The 16157-nt window shown below is 37.2% G+C and overlaps 1 protein-coding gene across 1 annotated transcript in view; it reads right to left on the bottom strand.

Annotated features, from left to right (window-relative positions):
* The window catches only part of LOC122797184 (cyclic nucleotide-binding domain-containing protein 2-like), a 605654-nt gene that overhangs the window by 362017 nt on the left and 227480 nt on the right, over positions 1-16157 (bottom strand). Inside the window, exon 6 of the mRNA XM_044066007.1 lies at positions 8937-9088. Coding sequence (XP_043921942.1) covers positions 8937-9088 — 152 coding nt within the window. The remainder of the gene's footprint in view (positions 1-8936; positions 9089-16157) is intronic.

The raw sequence follows: 16157 nt of genomic DNA on the forward strand, positions 1-16157 counted from the left end.
TTGGCAGACACAGACATTAGCCAAAATTTACAAGTCAAACAGGAAAATTGTACATCTGACTTTGGGCAAATTCTATGGATGAGGAAAAACACTGCAGTGATGATCTCTGTAGTTATCTATTTGACTTTAAATGTCCCACATTTCAGCATTGTGTGAAGCAGGCAAGAGTTCCTTCAGCAAAACCTGAATCTTTTATAATTTATACAACTACAGTACAGTCTACCAAATCAAGTCACTTGTTGAATGAACAAACAGAACTGCAGTTATTGTACTGTTATTTGATAGAAGAGCATCTGACAGCAACTGTTTGGCAGTAATTGCATTTTTCTCTCTTTCTGCTTTTCTCTCTTTCTCACTCTCTCTCCCTTCCTACAGCTGTGTTATGCTATTCAGGTAGTCTAGTATCTGTGTATAACATAATTTTCAAATTTATTTGCTAAGCTGAGGAGCATTGCAGCCTAACTGTAATTTGAGACAATAGGTGGTACAAACATTTTAGATACAGTTAGCAGGTGTCACTTTCCACCTGTGTGGCACATAGAATAGGGAGAGGATGAAAATAACGCCAATTGTTTGTAACCATATGGTACACATATTTTAATTATCTACAGATACAACACATCTCTACCTGGGCTACCAATTGCAGTAGAACATCCAAGAGTTTAAGCACCAGAGTAGGAGAGTTTTCCAAGAAATGGAGAAAAGGGAAATCTTAAGTCATTAGCACGTATATTCCAAGAAGTCTGATGCTGGCTTACATCTCGTACTGTAGAAACTGTACTAAGTTCTTTTTTGAAACTTTCTGCAAGGTCAAGAATCATCTAAGAAGGAAGGAGTACCAATATCACAGGCCATGTTGCGATGTTAATTTCTACTTCCCAACACATTATTTGTTCTCACAAGTCTGTAATTCTCATTAAGCTGTGCTTGCTTTTGTCTAACATGCATTGCTTTCTGCCTGTGTATGGTCCTTTCTGCATCATTTAATTGTTAGACCAACATTGTTCTGCTTTCTTAATAGCTGTTCTAGTTAGTTCTGAAATCATCCAGAATGCCCTGTTTCAATGTCTATCAAGTAATTACAGGGAAATATATGTCCTGTAATGAGCACATTTAAGTAAAATATTTGTCTTAATGACTATAACATTTTTGTAAAAGCAACAGTAAAGTATAAAGCTATGTTATCCCTATAAATATTATCCCACTGTATGTAGTATAACTCAGTATACAAAGCATAGATGCGCTGGAAGCTTCTGAAGCTTGTACAGCTTATAGAAGGTCATTTCAATCTTTTGGTTGGTGAGTAGAAGGGAGCTAATGAGTAGTCATTTAAATCAAGAATAAAGGCTACCTTGCATCCCAAATTACTTTTTAGTGACCACCCACTTATTAACTAATTGCTTTTTATGAGGAAGCTGGGTTTTTAGGCTCATTAAAAATTAATGCCAAGCCATGGTTAGTTAGAATGCAATCCAGATCAGTAATATGTAACTCCCTATAGTCATCTTGGAGTAAAACATTGTCACTAGAGATGCCCCAGGAGATGGCAGATCGAACACCACAACATAGATCCTTGTATGGCCACGGATTCAAAATAGTAGCTGAAAGCTAATTACACCTATAATTGATGGGTGGAGAATTCCATGGAGAAGAGAGGCATGGGATTTACAGAAAATAAAACCTGGTTTCCCACACTAGAGTTAATGCACATCTGCTTGAACAATAACTCCCTGGTGCTGTTTTACTTGTGTTACCTGTTACCAATTGTATTACTTTGGCTGCAAGGTCATAATTTGTACATTTAGTGCATAGGGTGTTCCTCCTCTCTCCATGGTCGTGTAATCATTGAATTAATATATTTCAATAAAGGAGGTGGGGAAGGGGGAGTCCTTCATACAGCAGGTACTGGAAGACAAGATTTAACAATTTTCTGTGCCATTATTGTTTAGCAAGGTGGCTTTAATCATTAATGATAATATAAGTTTACTTTCAGAGGTCCAAGACACTCCCCATAGATATGACCAAGAACATTGTAACCAAACCTTCTAGCAGATTAAAATTATAACAAACTCCATGTTTCTTTAATAGTCAACATAACTGGGTTGTAATTAAAGATCTTTGCTTGAATGCAATCAGATTTATTACTGATACTTCTTAATGCAGACTTTAACCCATGAAATGTTGAAAAATGTTAGGCAGACCATCTAGCAAGCTAGCTATAAGACAAAAGCAGTAGCTCCTGCTAATAATGAAAGGGGTCTTGAGAACCTGAATGAGGTCATTGTTGGGCAATCTTAGGTGTCAGGTATGGTAACCAAAAATGCACTTTTCATTAAGGGCTAAAAGGATACTGTGGAGGAAGTAGATAGGTGTCATCTGAAGTTAGACAGCTTGGACATACATATCCAGTTTCTTTACATACTGTTGTGCTAACAGTGAAAGAGGCATAGAAATCCTGGACAGGACAAGTGCTGAATGTAGGGTAGAGAAAAATCAGTGTTAGGTTGTCTGCATTTTTGTTTGTTTGTGATACATGTAACAAGATGTGTTCCAAATTATCCTTTCATCCATACTCAACCCTTTTTCCCATTTTTTGCACATGGGGTCGGGGTATCACTTCAACAGTGACAATTATCTAGAGCCAAGCTTCACACTGCCAGGTTGCTAACGCTGCCTTGGTAGCTCATCCATACCACATACTCACGTGCGCACACACACACACACACACACACACACACACACACACATACACACACACACACACACACACACACACACACACACACACACACACACACACACACACACACACATACACACACACACCCCTAGGGTAAATTTAGAATGCCCAATCCATCTGCTGCATGTCTTTGGAATGTGGGAGGAAACCGGAGCACCCAGAAGAAACCCACGCAAACACAGGCAGGACATGCAAACTCCTCACAGAAGGCAGCCCAGCCAAGAATCGAACCAGAGAACCTCTTGATGTGAGGTGACAATCTTAAGCAAATAAAAACTTGAACCAAATTATATATATATATATATATATATATATATATATATATATATATATATATATATATATATATATATAGGTCTAGTGTCAGGTCTTCGAATGTTCTAATATCGACACCTAGTAACCAAAAGTTGAAAATAGCGAATTTTTAGATAACCAAATTCTTTCCTAGGTTGTCCTTTATTGTCGCTTCACTATTTTCAGCTCTGCAGTGAAAAGTTACGGTCGGGTTCAGGTAAGTGTGCGAATGTTTGGACGTGAGGGTTAGGGTGGGATAGGTGAGTTAGGGTTAGGGTGCAGGTGAGGTGTGTGTGCGATAGTGACGGATCTTAGGGTTAGGGTTTGGGTTAAGGTAAGTGGGTAGATAGTGGTGTATATAGAGTTTTGTGTAGGTTTAGATGTAAGATTTTAGGTGTATGTGTGTGGATTGCTGTGTGTTTGGTGTGTTTGTGTTGTGTGTATGTGTTCTAAATGTTCTAAATTTTCTGTCTTATCGGTTTTCGGTTGCTAGTTGTCGATAGAACATTTGAAGACCTGAAACTTCAATGTTCTAATATAGACCCATATATATATATATATATATATATATATATATATATATATATATATATATATATATATATATGTGTATATGTGTGTATATATGGGTCTATTTCACTCTACCAAATTTCCACATAACCAAAAATCAAAAGAACAAGATGCGAAGAGTGAAATCACACAAAACCAAACCTTTACATTGCTGAAATTCAGAACAACGAAACCCTAGCTGCACCAAATCAATACAAAAAAATCTACCTTTTTTAACATTTTTACAGGGGGCAAGCCCCCCTGCATCCCACACCCCTTGCAAATTATATATACCAACTCCGAGATCGCACTGCAGTGTACTTCTGTGCTGTGATCTCCATTCAGAACCTCTGAGTGGTGTGTGACATATGCAGCTGGTGTTTCATTGGTCTGAGTTTCGGCAATGTAAAGGATCAGTGTTGTGCGATTTCACTCTTCTTGCCTCAATGTTCTGATCTTTGCTTATCTGAAGAGTAGAGTGAAGTAGACCCATATATATATATATATATATATATATATATATATATATATATAAATATATATATATTAACAAACGGATCTTCTTCAGAAGCTTGAAGTTTCAAAACGTCAAACATCCGGGGCCATAAGATCGAAGTTTTGAAACTTCAAAATCTTAATTAAAAAAATAAAAACAACATTTTTTTACATTTTTGCAGAGGCAAGCCCCCCTGCACCCACTCACACCCCTGCTAATTAAATATACCAACTCTGAGATCGCACCACAGTAAGGAAAATGGTAAATATCCCATTCCACACTACATGGTGATCTCCATTCAAAATGTTGGAAGTTTTAAAACTTTGATTCTATGGTCTCGACCTTTTGAAGTTCGAGTTTTGAAACTTTGAGCTTCTGAAGAAGATCCATATACATATGCATACTTATGTATAAGTCATTTTATAGTTTGTATGTATATGTATAATATCTATATCACTATATATATATATATATATATATATATATATATATATATATATATATATATATATATATATGGCTGCACTTTGTTCGAAAATACGTTACATCGAGCAAACAAAGTAGATGCTCACTTCAGCAAATGTGCATTTCAATGAAAGTGCACTTTCACTGAAGCCTAGTTGCTGGATCGGCTGACTAAAAAGCACACAGGAAACACACCCCCGCTACTTAAATATACCAACTCCGAGATCGCACTACAGCAAGGAAAAGGGAATATTCCCATTCTGCACTGTATTGTGATCTCTGTACTTCATTTTCAAAGTTTTGGTACTTCGAACAACTGGTCTCAACCAAGTGGGTTTCGAAGTACTGAAACATCGCACAAACAAAGTAGACCGCTATATATATATATATATATATATATATATATATATATATATATATATATATATATATATATATATATATATATATATATATATATATATATATATAAAGTGTATATATCTGTGTGTATGTATATACAGATGTTTTTATTGTAGATACACACACACACACACACACACACACACACACACACACACACACACACACACACACACACACACACACACACACAAATATATGCATGAGTATGAGTACAAAGTGTACAAACAAATGTGTTCATAATTCAAGTACTCAAACACATTTAAAAAATACTGAAAACCAAAAAACTTTTAAAGTGATTGCTTTTGATTTCACCTCCCCTTACGTATATCAACTCTGAGACCACACTACAAAAGGGAAAGGGCAAATACCCAGTTCTCACAGTACCACTATGTTGTACATGAGATGACCCAGCAATTTGCAATCTTTGTATATTCTATTCTGTCACTTGAGTGAATGTTCTAACAGCTTCATGACACCCATATAGATATGGTGTGCAGTGAATACACCCATCATCGACATACTGAATACCAACATCTTTATGTTGAAACCACATACTTTGATAAGCAACGAGATATGCACTACAAAATACTCTTAGTACATGCAAAAAAACCCCCAAAAAAATAATAAATAAAACACTGTTTTTTGCAGGAGGGTAAACCCTCCTGCACCCCCCCCCCCTTCATGTTGGAGGATGCACACCTTCACACCACCTGCTAATTACATATACTAACTCTAGATTGCACAAACATTTCCTAACCCCGGGAATTGTTCAATTTTGGACACCTGTCAGTCAGCTGTTGAGTCAATCATAATCCCCTGCAAAACATGATGCTTTCTTTGGTTTTGTTTTTGTTTTTAAGTTTTGCATGCACCAAGATTAATTTTCAGCCTACACATAGTAGCATGTCAACATGCATAATATCAATCAATTTGATTCTACATTATACATGTTAACATAAGGAGTTTTTCATTAATTTAAGTATCTATATATATAGACAGTGAAAGAAAGAAAAAATATATATGTATTTATATTGGACTGTATGTAATGGTAGGATATCAGGATACCATAGACTGGAAGCCTGTTGAGCTGATAGGCATATATCTGAGTGCCAGACAATGGGCACAAGTGATAGGTCCACCTCTATTTCTGAACATATTAACAGTAGTTAACAGGGTTATAGAGGGAAGCAAACGAGACAAGGTTAAGAGCATCCAAACTTGCTAAATAAGCTATGATAACAAAACCAAAACACTAATTTAAAATTTTGCTTAAAATATTACGTACGGAAATATTCCAAAATGGCTTCCAAACACACAGAGTACTGCAGTTACACACTTCTGTGGAAGAAATTGTAATAGCAGTAAAACGTCATAAATTCTGTGGCCTGCACAGCTAAAACATCCATTTGAAAAAGATTAGTGAATTATTCAGCTTTAGAAAAGGATAATTATTCCATTTGTTCAGTTATGGCAAAGCAAAACTGTGAAAAAAATGACAATATGCCAATATGCACAAAAACAAGTAATTGTTTTCTATATACAATGTCTTTTACAGTGAATGCCATCTAATTAGTATCTAATTAATAAAACACAAACTAACAAAGTAGCGCATTTCAGTGAAATTACACACTGCGCACACCATTGCATACACACACACACACACACACACACACACACACACACACACACACACACTTTGTATCCTAGTCTAGAAAAGCAGTCTTTATTGAATTATCACTTGTGACATACGCATACTTACATTTATATAAAAGTAATCAAACCATATTAAGAAGTTCATATTTAAAAACATTATATATCACATATATTGTTACATATTGTATAATTTAAGCAACATTACATAAATTATTCATTTCTTGCCTTCTCTTAAACCATTCCTTCCCCAAAACATTTTTCTGCATGTATTGTTACCCCAATTTCCATTTTTTTCTATGTGATTTACTTCTACTCTTTTCAAAAGATCCCACTTACTGCTGTTTTATCTCTGTTACCATATTCACTACTTCTAATTTAGTTGGTGTAGATTTTGATTTCCATTTTCTAGTAATTGCATTTTTAAACTTAACAAGGCCTTACTATGTCTAGGCAATTCAGATCCTGTGTTCCAGCTCACAGAAATCATTTCTTTATTACTCTTATTTGCTCATCCAGTTTCTACAAAAGTAATCTTATGTCATGTTCAGCTACCAACCAAACCACTCAACTGTCTCCGAGTTTCAGGGATGTTCCTGAGTTGTTCAGCTACTAACCAAACTACTCAACTGTCTCTAAATTTCAGGGATGTTCCTGATTTGTTTAGCTACTAAGCAAACCACTCAACTGAGTTTCAGGATGTTCCTGATTTAAGCTAAAAGGTTTTCTCTTCACATCTGAGCTCTTTTGGGAAAATATGGTATATTACAATCAACAAATAATAGCAACCATTACAGCTACAGACTTACTTGACCTAAGAAAGTGCAAGCAAATTCACATTCTTTTGTTTTGGCAATTTCTATGTCCACAGAACCAATATTTAAAAAGTGTCTCTGAATTTGGGCTTTTTGTCCCTCATTATTTTCAGTATTGTCTCTTATTCTGAAGATAACATGGTGACAACTATGCTGCCAAGAAAGATATTCAGGGAAAAATGCAAGTTCTTTATTTATGTTACATCACAATAAAGCATAAACCTTGCTGTACACTAACAGTGATAAAAATGAAAATGCATTTCATAAATACATATCTTGAACAACAGTATCCAAGCAGAAATGCATTTTGTACTTTGTGGTTCTATAACTCAATTAATGCACAGTCCACAGTTCTTACTTTAAGTGACCGGCCATTAAACAGAGCAGCTTTGTGTGGTGATGCCCCCCAGAAGTCTTGGCTGATAACAGGGTAGCAATTGGATATGTGTGAATTTGATTTCCCAAATCAGCACACTTTTCTTATTTGGATGGTAATCACACCGGTGCAGTACAGTGACTTCAGAAAAAAGGACTGTAAAGTGCTGTGCTTTGAAAAGGAATGATCAATCAACCAGGCAAGAAAAAACGGTAGCACAACTTCACTGTTACGCAAACAATTCTGGCAAAGAGTTAATCAGGTTTTTTGAAGAGCAATACAACACTAAACTTTGTTTGTCATGCAGGATAAATCATTAAGATACAGGACAAAGGTCACTGCTCTTAAAACAAGTCAGGATAGTGTATCTAACCACCTTACGATAGCTAATGACCTAAGAAAACTTAATAGTACAAGCTTCATATTAGTCATAAAGCAAATATATTACAGTATCATGATAACTCAAATACATATATCAGGCACACGGTTCGTAGGCCTTCAGAATGCTTTTCCTCTTTCTGGAAGGAAAACAGAAATTAAGCAACAAAACTGCTGGAGGTTGCAAAAATGCAGCAAATGCAGATGTGACCCATCTGTTTCTTGTAGAAGTGCAATGATTCATTCTGCTGCTTCACAACAGTTGTACATGATGTTCAGAACCTTAGGAAGCCCAAGGTAGTAATGCAAAATGTGAACATTAATGCAGCAGTCATATCCAAAATGCCAGACTAGCAAAAACAGGATGCATCAAGTGCTTGGATGACCCTGGATGTTGGTAGAAGGAAAATGGTAAAGAATGATACTGCTACCCTAAAGTCTGTGATAAGGTTGTAAGATCAAATATAGCATTCTGGTGATCTTAGAGGAGCTCTCCAGTTACTGACACAGTCTGAGCTAAACAGTACAGACATGTTAGAATGCAGAGAGTTGTGAAAGCGAGTTTTCAGCTGGGATACTATATAATCCAAGAAGGTAATGATGACTCCTTCTATTTATTTTCATTTTATGTTATGATCAACTCTGAGGGGTCACTTTACTAAAGATAAATGACAGTTTAGAAAACAAAGCCAAAACTTACAAATATCATCAATAAAAGGTGCTGCACATTTATGGATTTTGGTAGGACAATGAGAGGCAGGACCATACCTGAAGAAATTAAATCTGTGTTGAAACTCCTTCTTCAGCTCTGTGTCAAGGCTATTGCTAAAAAAATCTTCTCTGTCCACTACCAGGAACTCTGTCTCTTCCATACAGACAACGGTCGCATTTCTTCTCAGACCCTTGAGTAAGGCTACTTCCTGAGAAAAAAAGGGTAAGAGAAAGATAAAGTATCACACACATAGAATTAAAATTAAAAACAAAAGGCAGAAAATATTTTATTTTCAAATCTTGTGGGTTTGGCTAACACTAATCAGGTTCCTCTGGACCAGTACGTGATCAAGTAGTGTTTGTTGTGGAGTAAGGCATTGTGAAACCTTATGGTTTGTCAAGGACAGCTGTCCCATTATAGCAGTGATAAAATACAATGGACACAGACCTCACCTTCATATAAGGAATGCTTACTTTGTTGTTAATAGCTCTACAAGCCTACTGTAAACGGGAACAGTTCCAGCTTCTGCGGTCTCATCATGTCACCCCTGAGTATGCTAAAAAGAATGCTATAGAAAATGTTAGATAAAACTCCCTGAGCTTCATAACGATTACCACAAAGTGTATGTTAAGTGCACACTTATGGCCAGAGTCCAAAAGAGTTGCTCTCATTGTAAGTCTTGCCCTGATTCTAAAAGACCTCCTCTCAGTGTAACTGACTTACATCTGTTTAAGGCCTATATTATTAGGTTTACTACAGGGACCAGATTCCAGAATACCTGCTTTCAGCTTGTTGTCAGTGCAAGTGGTCATTTTACACTGAGAGCAAGTCTTTTGGAATCAGAGCCTTAGTGTAACCTTTCTGAGAGAATAGACAGCACAAACACTGTGACAGGGATGTTCTTGAATTCAGAAAGTGTACACTTAGTGGTAAATTTATGATTTGAGCAGAACTCCATATTCTAACATTATACTTAGTTAGGACATCTCCTTGTTCAAAACAATATCTACAACTTCATTTTTATTTAGGTGCTTTATCACAAAGCACAGTATATAAATTGAAAAACAACATGGCATATAATACATAGAAAAATAAATGTACAACTTATTAATATATAATGAAAAAAATAAACGTAGATGCATTAATAAATAGAGAAAACATGAATTAAGCTATATGAATGGATTCATATACACATATATATATATATATATATATATATATATATATATATAGGGTCTACTTTGGTTTATCGAATTTACACTTACCCGATCTGTATTAACCGAGATGACTTCACTGAACACGTTAAACAGCAAAACCATGAATCACCAGACTTTTTCACTGGGAAATGAACCACTTGCCTACCAGAGTGAACGTTGCCCTTTTCCCCAGTGTAGTGAGATCTCAGAGTTGGTATATGTAGTTGGGGGGGGGGGTTAATTTGTGTCCATTTTATTATTTTGCCCTGATGGCAAAGTGGTTCATTTCACGTAGAAAAATTCTGCTGATTCGTATTTTCACTGTTTAAAGTGTTCGGCGGTGAAGTCATCTCAGAGAATACAGATTTAGGTAAGTGTAAATTTGATAAACCAAAGTTGACCCATATATATATATATATATATATATATATATATATATATATATATATATATATATATATATATACATATATAACATAATATATTAATTAAAAATATTAAAATACTAGTTAAAAATAAATCTTCCTGGAAGAGAATAGTCTACATGCTGCTTAGAAGTGTTAACAGGAAAAAGAAATAAAAGTATGTCATGTAATCACATGATTTCAAAAATAATTGTTTAGTTGGCCTCACTTGTGACAGAGAGGCATAAACCCTTGACCATGACTCAGACAACCCAAGTCCAAGCAGCAGCTTGGGAATTTGGTGGTATGCCCATCCTGACGGGTGGATCCTGGATGCTTAGGCCATTGTTCTTGACACAATCACTGCTGAAGGTTAGGAATGATTTTATAATGGCAGAGGGCTCTGTACAGATGATATGGTTATAATCTCCTAAGCCTGTGATGTTAGTTCCTGTCAGCCATGTCTGAACTGAAAGAGAAGCACAGACTGACCCTGCATCCAAGAGGAGGGGTGATGCCATTCATAACAAAATATCCTCTCATTATTGGGATGAGGTGAAGGCATTGAGTTCCCTGATGTATTTATGTCTTTATGGAAGACAGCCCCTCTGGATGGCACTCATCCTAGGATCTGAGGAGAAATAATCACCCCAATGGAGTGAATGGGCTCAAGTCTGATGCCGGTGGCTTGATGATTGGCAAACCGTAGGTGAGGTTAAGCATGTAGAAAAGAAATTATGCAGTTATTGTGATGGTTTGACATCTTGTCATGATTTAGTTCTCTGCCTTACATCCCTTGAGCATAGTAATAGGCTCCAGTTCTCCCATTACCCTGAAAGTGATGCAGCAGGTATAAAAGAATTAATGAATTTATATACTTAAAAACAACATTTCACTTATTTATATATTAGCAATGCATAATTAATAATTAGAGCAACACTAAAGAAAATGAAGTCAGGGAGAGCATCAGCCTCAGGTAAGGTTTCATTGATTATATGAGAGGGTTTTGGGAGAAATGGCATCGGAGGGCACTCATAGCAAAACAGAGAGAAAGATGCATCTCAAATTGCTGGAGAATAACCATTCTGGCACCAGTGTATATAAAACAGCTTTGGGGAGTATGGGGGTATCAGAGTCCTATCACACTACATGAAAGTCCTAGTGTTGGTGAGTGATAAAGGATTACACAGAGTAGCAAAAAGTAAGATGGGAGATGAGCAGTTCATACTCACTTTAGGATCCAGTATAACTCATCTGATGCTTACCATGATATAGGAAGTAGAGAAGAAGTTAGAGATGAAGAAAAAGTTAAAATGGGCAATCACAGACATGAAGAAAGCACATGATAAGATCCCAGAAAAGCTACTTTGGTCAGTCATGTGATGGTTTTAAGTCCTGGAAACACTGGTAGAATCAGTACAGACTATATATAAGGGCTCATTAACACAAATACGAACAGCATTTGGACTCATAGAGGGATTCCCAGTGGAAGCAGGCATTCATTGGGGTTCTGCTTTGAGCCTGCTATTCATTCTTGTGGCAGACTACATCACCAAACAGTTTGGAGGGGACAGAGCAACAAAGCTGCTCTATGCAGAGGATGTGGCTCTATAAGTAGACTCTAAATAGAAACTTCAGCAAATCATAGGAGAATGGAATGCAAAACTGAAGGCACATGGCATGAAACAAAGTACAAACAAGACAAATGTCAGGGTATCAAATGGAATAATCAGATGATGCTGAAAACTGAGATAAAAGGAAAAATAGTGGAAGAGGTTAACAGCTTCAAGCTTCTGACAGAGGTGGCTGAGGAGGAAGGAAGAGTGAAAGATGAGGTCAAAGTTAGAATAAGAAGAGTTACAGACAACTGGCACAGAGCATCATAGGTAGTGGCTGACAGAAGAATGCCAAAGAAGCTGAAAAGTTAGGTGTACAAACAGTGGTGTGATGAGTACTTCTATATGGTGCAGAAACCTAGGCAATGAAGACAAAGCAGTTGTGGAAGTTAGGCATGATGGAGATAAAGTGATTGACATGGGTGGTAAAATGCACACTGCAAGGCAGATGAAAGAGTGATGACATTAGCTCCAAACTACAGAGAAGGTCAAATAGATATAATTACAGTGATATGAACACATGTGCAAGAAAGTTTAAGGCAATTTTGTGAAGAAAATCTGGGAAAGACAAGAAGAAGGGATGAGGAAATGAGAAGATCCAGAAAACAGATGGGGGGATTGTGCAATAGATGATCTGTGACAGTCAGGCATGATTTCTGAAGAAGGCAGGTGAGTGGCAATGAATTGAGAGAGCTGGTGACAGATGATGCAACACCCTGACCCCATACAACAAAATGGGAAAAAGGGGATTGATGATGCTGATGATGAAGATGCATACATCAAGAGTCTATTAGAAACATTTGTAAATTTGCTGTGCAGACTCATAGAGCATATGCTGATATGCCTCTTGCAGAAAAATATGCCTAAGATTCTTCAGTGTTTAAGCCTGAATCTTAATATAGCTACACTGCACTTGAGCTTTGTTCCTATTAAAATGCCTACACTTTTTTTAAAAAGAGAGGGTTGTGACACTATAGGCAGCCAGTCTTTATACATGTTGACACAAACTGGAATCTTACTTACCTTTATTATAATTCCATTAAGTGTAGGTACATAGGATCATAGGAAGTTACTAGGCTAATGGTCCTATGGCCCTTACAAGCCTAGCCAAGTTCTGCCTTTGTTCCCATGATCAGCACCTATTGCCCCTGTCCAAGTGAGACACATGTGGGTGAATTTACAGTTACCTATCCAATCGTCCAGATTGCACTTGAAGAGGGCCAAAGAGGTGCTCTGATTTACATGAATGGGGAGTCTGCCCCTCTAGCAGGTTCTATTATTGTCACATACCAGGTAAAGGTCTTTACAGCGAGTAAACCATGAGCCATTAGACTTACGGATATGCAGCATTTTGAGTAAATCACAGTCAAAGATTGCCTTACACACAAGGCAGAGATCACCTCTGAGTAGTCTGTATGAAACAGAATAAAATGACAGTGATTTCAGCCAATCCACATAGGACAGATGCTGAAGACAGTGAATTCTCCTTGTGAGGAACCTTTGTGTTATCTCCAATTGTGTAGGTGCTTGGAAAGGTGCATACCAAAAGAGGCATTCTACTCAGTTATTGGCCCAGTGAGGAAAAGCTACAGGGAGGTTATAACTTGTCTTTTTCTGGAGGCAATGCCCTTACTTATGAGATGAGCAATAAAGAATGCCCTTCGTATCACTGTGGGGATATGGTGATCACAGGTAAGGTTGCTGTCAACCTGTGTGTCCAGGTCTCTCACCACTGAGTGCATGATAAGTGTGTTTCTACCAATGTGGTAGTTAGCCAGAATATCACTCTTACTGAAAGGAATGATAATACATTTTTTGCATTGAATTTAAGGCCGTAACTTTGGCACCAGTCATTGCTTGTGTAAGACCCTCTTGTTGGATATACTGACACAGTTTAGGGATTCTATGACCACTCCCAATTTGCAATCATCAGCAAACTTTGTCAGCCACAGATCTTTTTCTTTTGCTTGTACTTCAGAGAAATAGATTCCAAACAGTGGAGGCCCCACCACTGTTCCCTGTGGAAATCCACTGGCTATGGGTCTGCTGTTGGAGGTGGATTCCCTTTTTTTTGACTGTATGGGTTCTATCAGTGAGCCATTTAGCAACCTACCTAATGATATAAGGATTGATAACTAGCTGGGTGAGTTTATTAATAATGCCTGAGTGGGGAATAGTGTCAAAAGCCTTGGCCAAGTCCAGCTAGGATGTATGCACAGTATTCTCCTAATCCAGGGCTCTGGTGATTGTCTCAATTAAGTCCACAAGGTTTAACAGGCATGATCTCCCTTTGACAAATCCAAACTGAGTAGGGTCAAGTGCTTGGAGATTACCTATATCTTTGTTGATAAGGTCCATGATGATTTGCTCCATGGCTTTGCTGATAAGGATAATCAGGCTAAAAGGTCTATAGTTCCCGGGATCAGTGGAAGTACCAACTTTATGCAAGGGGATAATGGTGGCCATTTTTCATTCAGCTGAGCTGAAGCTGGTGCTTAGAATATGATTGAAAAGAGTACCTAATGGTGTTGCTAGTTCTTGTTGGAGCACATGTAGGATCTAGCCTGGAATGTTATCAGGTCCCATAGATGCTGTGTTTTTGGCCTTAAAAAAAGCATATACAACCTGCTCTCTAGAGATACAAGGTGGGGGACAGGTGGAAGGAATGTCATGAGGTATGTGTGGTGGGGACAAGGGAGTGAAATTTTCATACAGCCTGTCAGCTAATAGGTTTGTTATGTCCACAGGCTCAGTGTATGTGGTATCATTAACTACTAGTTTGGCGTAAATCTGGGTCTAACCTTTTAGGCTATGGATGTAACTAAAGAACACCTTATGGTTATCCTAAGTTAAGGATGCTAATTTGGATTCATAGTTTACTTTGGAGGACTTCACAAGAAGTCTTCTTTGCTTGTTTAAACTGAGGAGGGAGTGTTTCTAATTTAGGACATGCTCCCTCTTACTTTTGGGCAACAATTTCTTCCTCATTGTAAAGGCCTGTTAATTGCAGTTGTCTGCCAGGCAGGTTTGTTCTTCCTTGAAGAGCTTGTTTTAGTCCTGGAAGATTCACCAGCAACCTGACGTGGCAGCAACAATTACTGTAGGCATAGTACCAAGCTGTGTTGGAGAAATAAGAACTAAATCATAAGATGAATTTCTCATTGTACCACCTGTGGTAAAAAGCACTGAGTAGTTATTAAAGGATGAGGTCACAGACAGAGGCAGTAGAAATGAGATTCCTTCTGTGATAGATGGACTCTCTCTCTCTGTCCCTCTCTCTCTCTCTCCATAGTAGGGTAGGAAGTCTGGCAGTTTGTGGCAACCCTGGAGTACAGCCACTGCTAGTATGTCCTGAGAGGAGCCAGTTGAGGTATTTTGGGGTCCTTGTAAGGTTACCTCCTTGACGTCTACCTTTGCAGGTATACCAGGCACAGACCATTGGGAAAGGAGCCCAAAACAGATTTAACACCTGTTAAAGATTAAGCCATCAACTGATCTGGGATTGCCTACAAATACCATAGAATTCACTGGAAATAGTTGCTAGGGATAGGGAAGTCTGTTCTGCTTTGCTCAGCTTGATGACACTTTGACCCACAGCAGTACTAGCACCTTTGAAGATGATAATGATGATGTTGTACAAGCCAATAAAGATGAAAATTTTGTCTAGTGTCATATATGATTGACAGATAGATAGATATATAGATAGATTCATAGATAGATAGATATACAGACAGATAGATAGATAGACAGACATAGATATATAGAAAGATAGAGATAGATAGATAGATAGATAGATAGATAGATAGATAGATAGATAGATAGATAGATAGATAGATAGACAGATAGATAGATTGACAGACAGATAGATAGATAGATAGATAGATAGATAGATAGATAGATAGATAGATACACAGATAGACAGATAGATAGACAGACAGATAGATAGATAGATAGATAGATAGATAGATAGATAGATAGATAGATAGATAGATAGATATAGACAGATAGAGAGACAGATAGATAAACATACATAGATAGCTAGATAGATAGATAGATAGGTA

The sequence above is a fragment of the Protopterus annectens genome, chromosome 3.part0, assembly GCF_019279795.1.
Source record: "Protopterus annectens isolate FY-2018-M chromosome 3.part0, PAN1.0, whole genome shotgun sequence".
Lineage (NCBI taxonomy): Eukaryota > Metazoa > Chordata > Ceratodontiformes > Protopteridae > Protopterus > Protopterus annectens.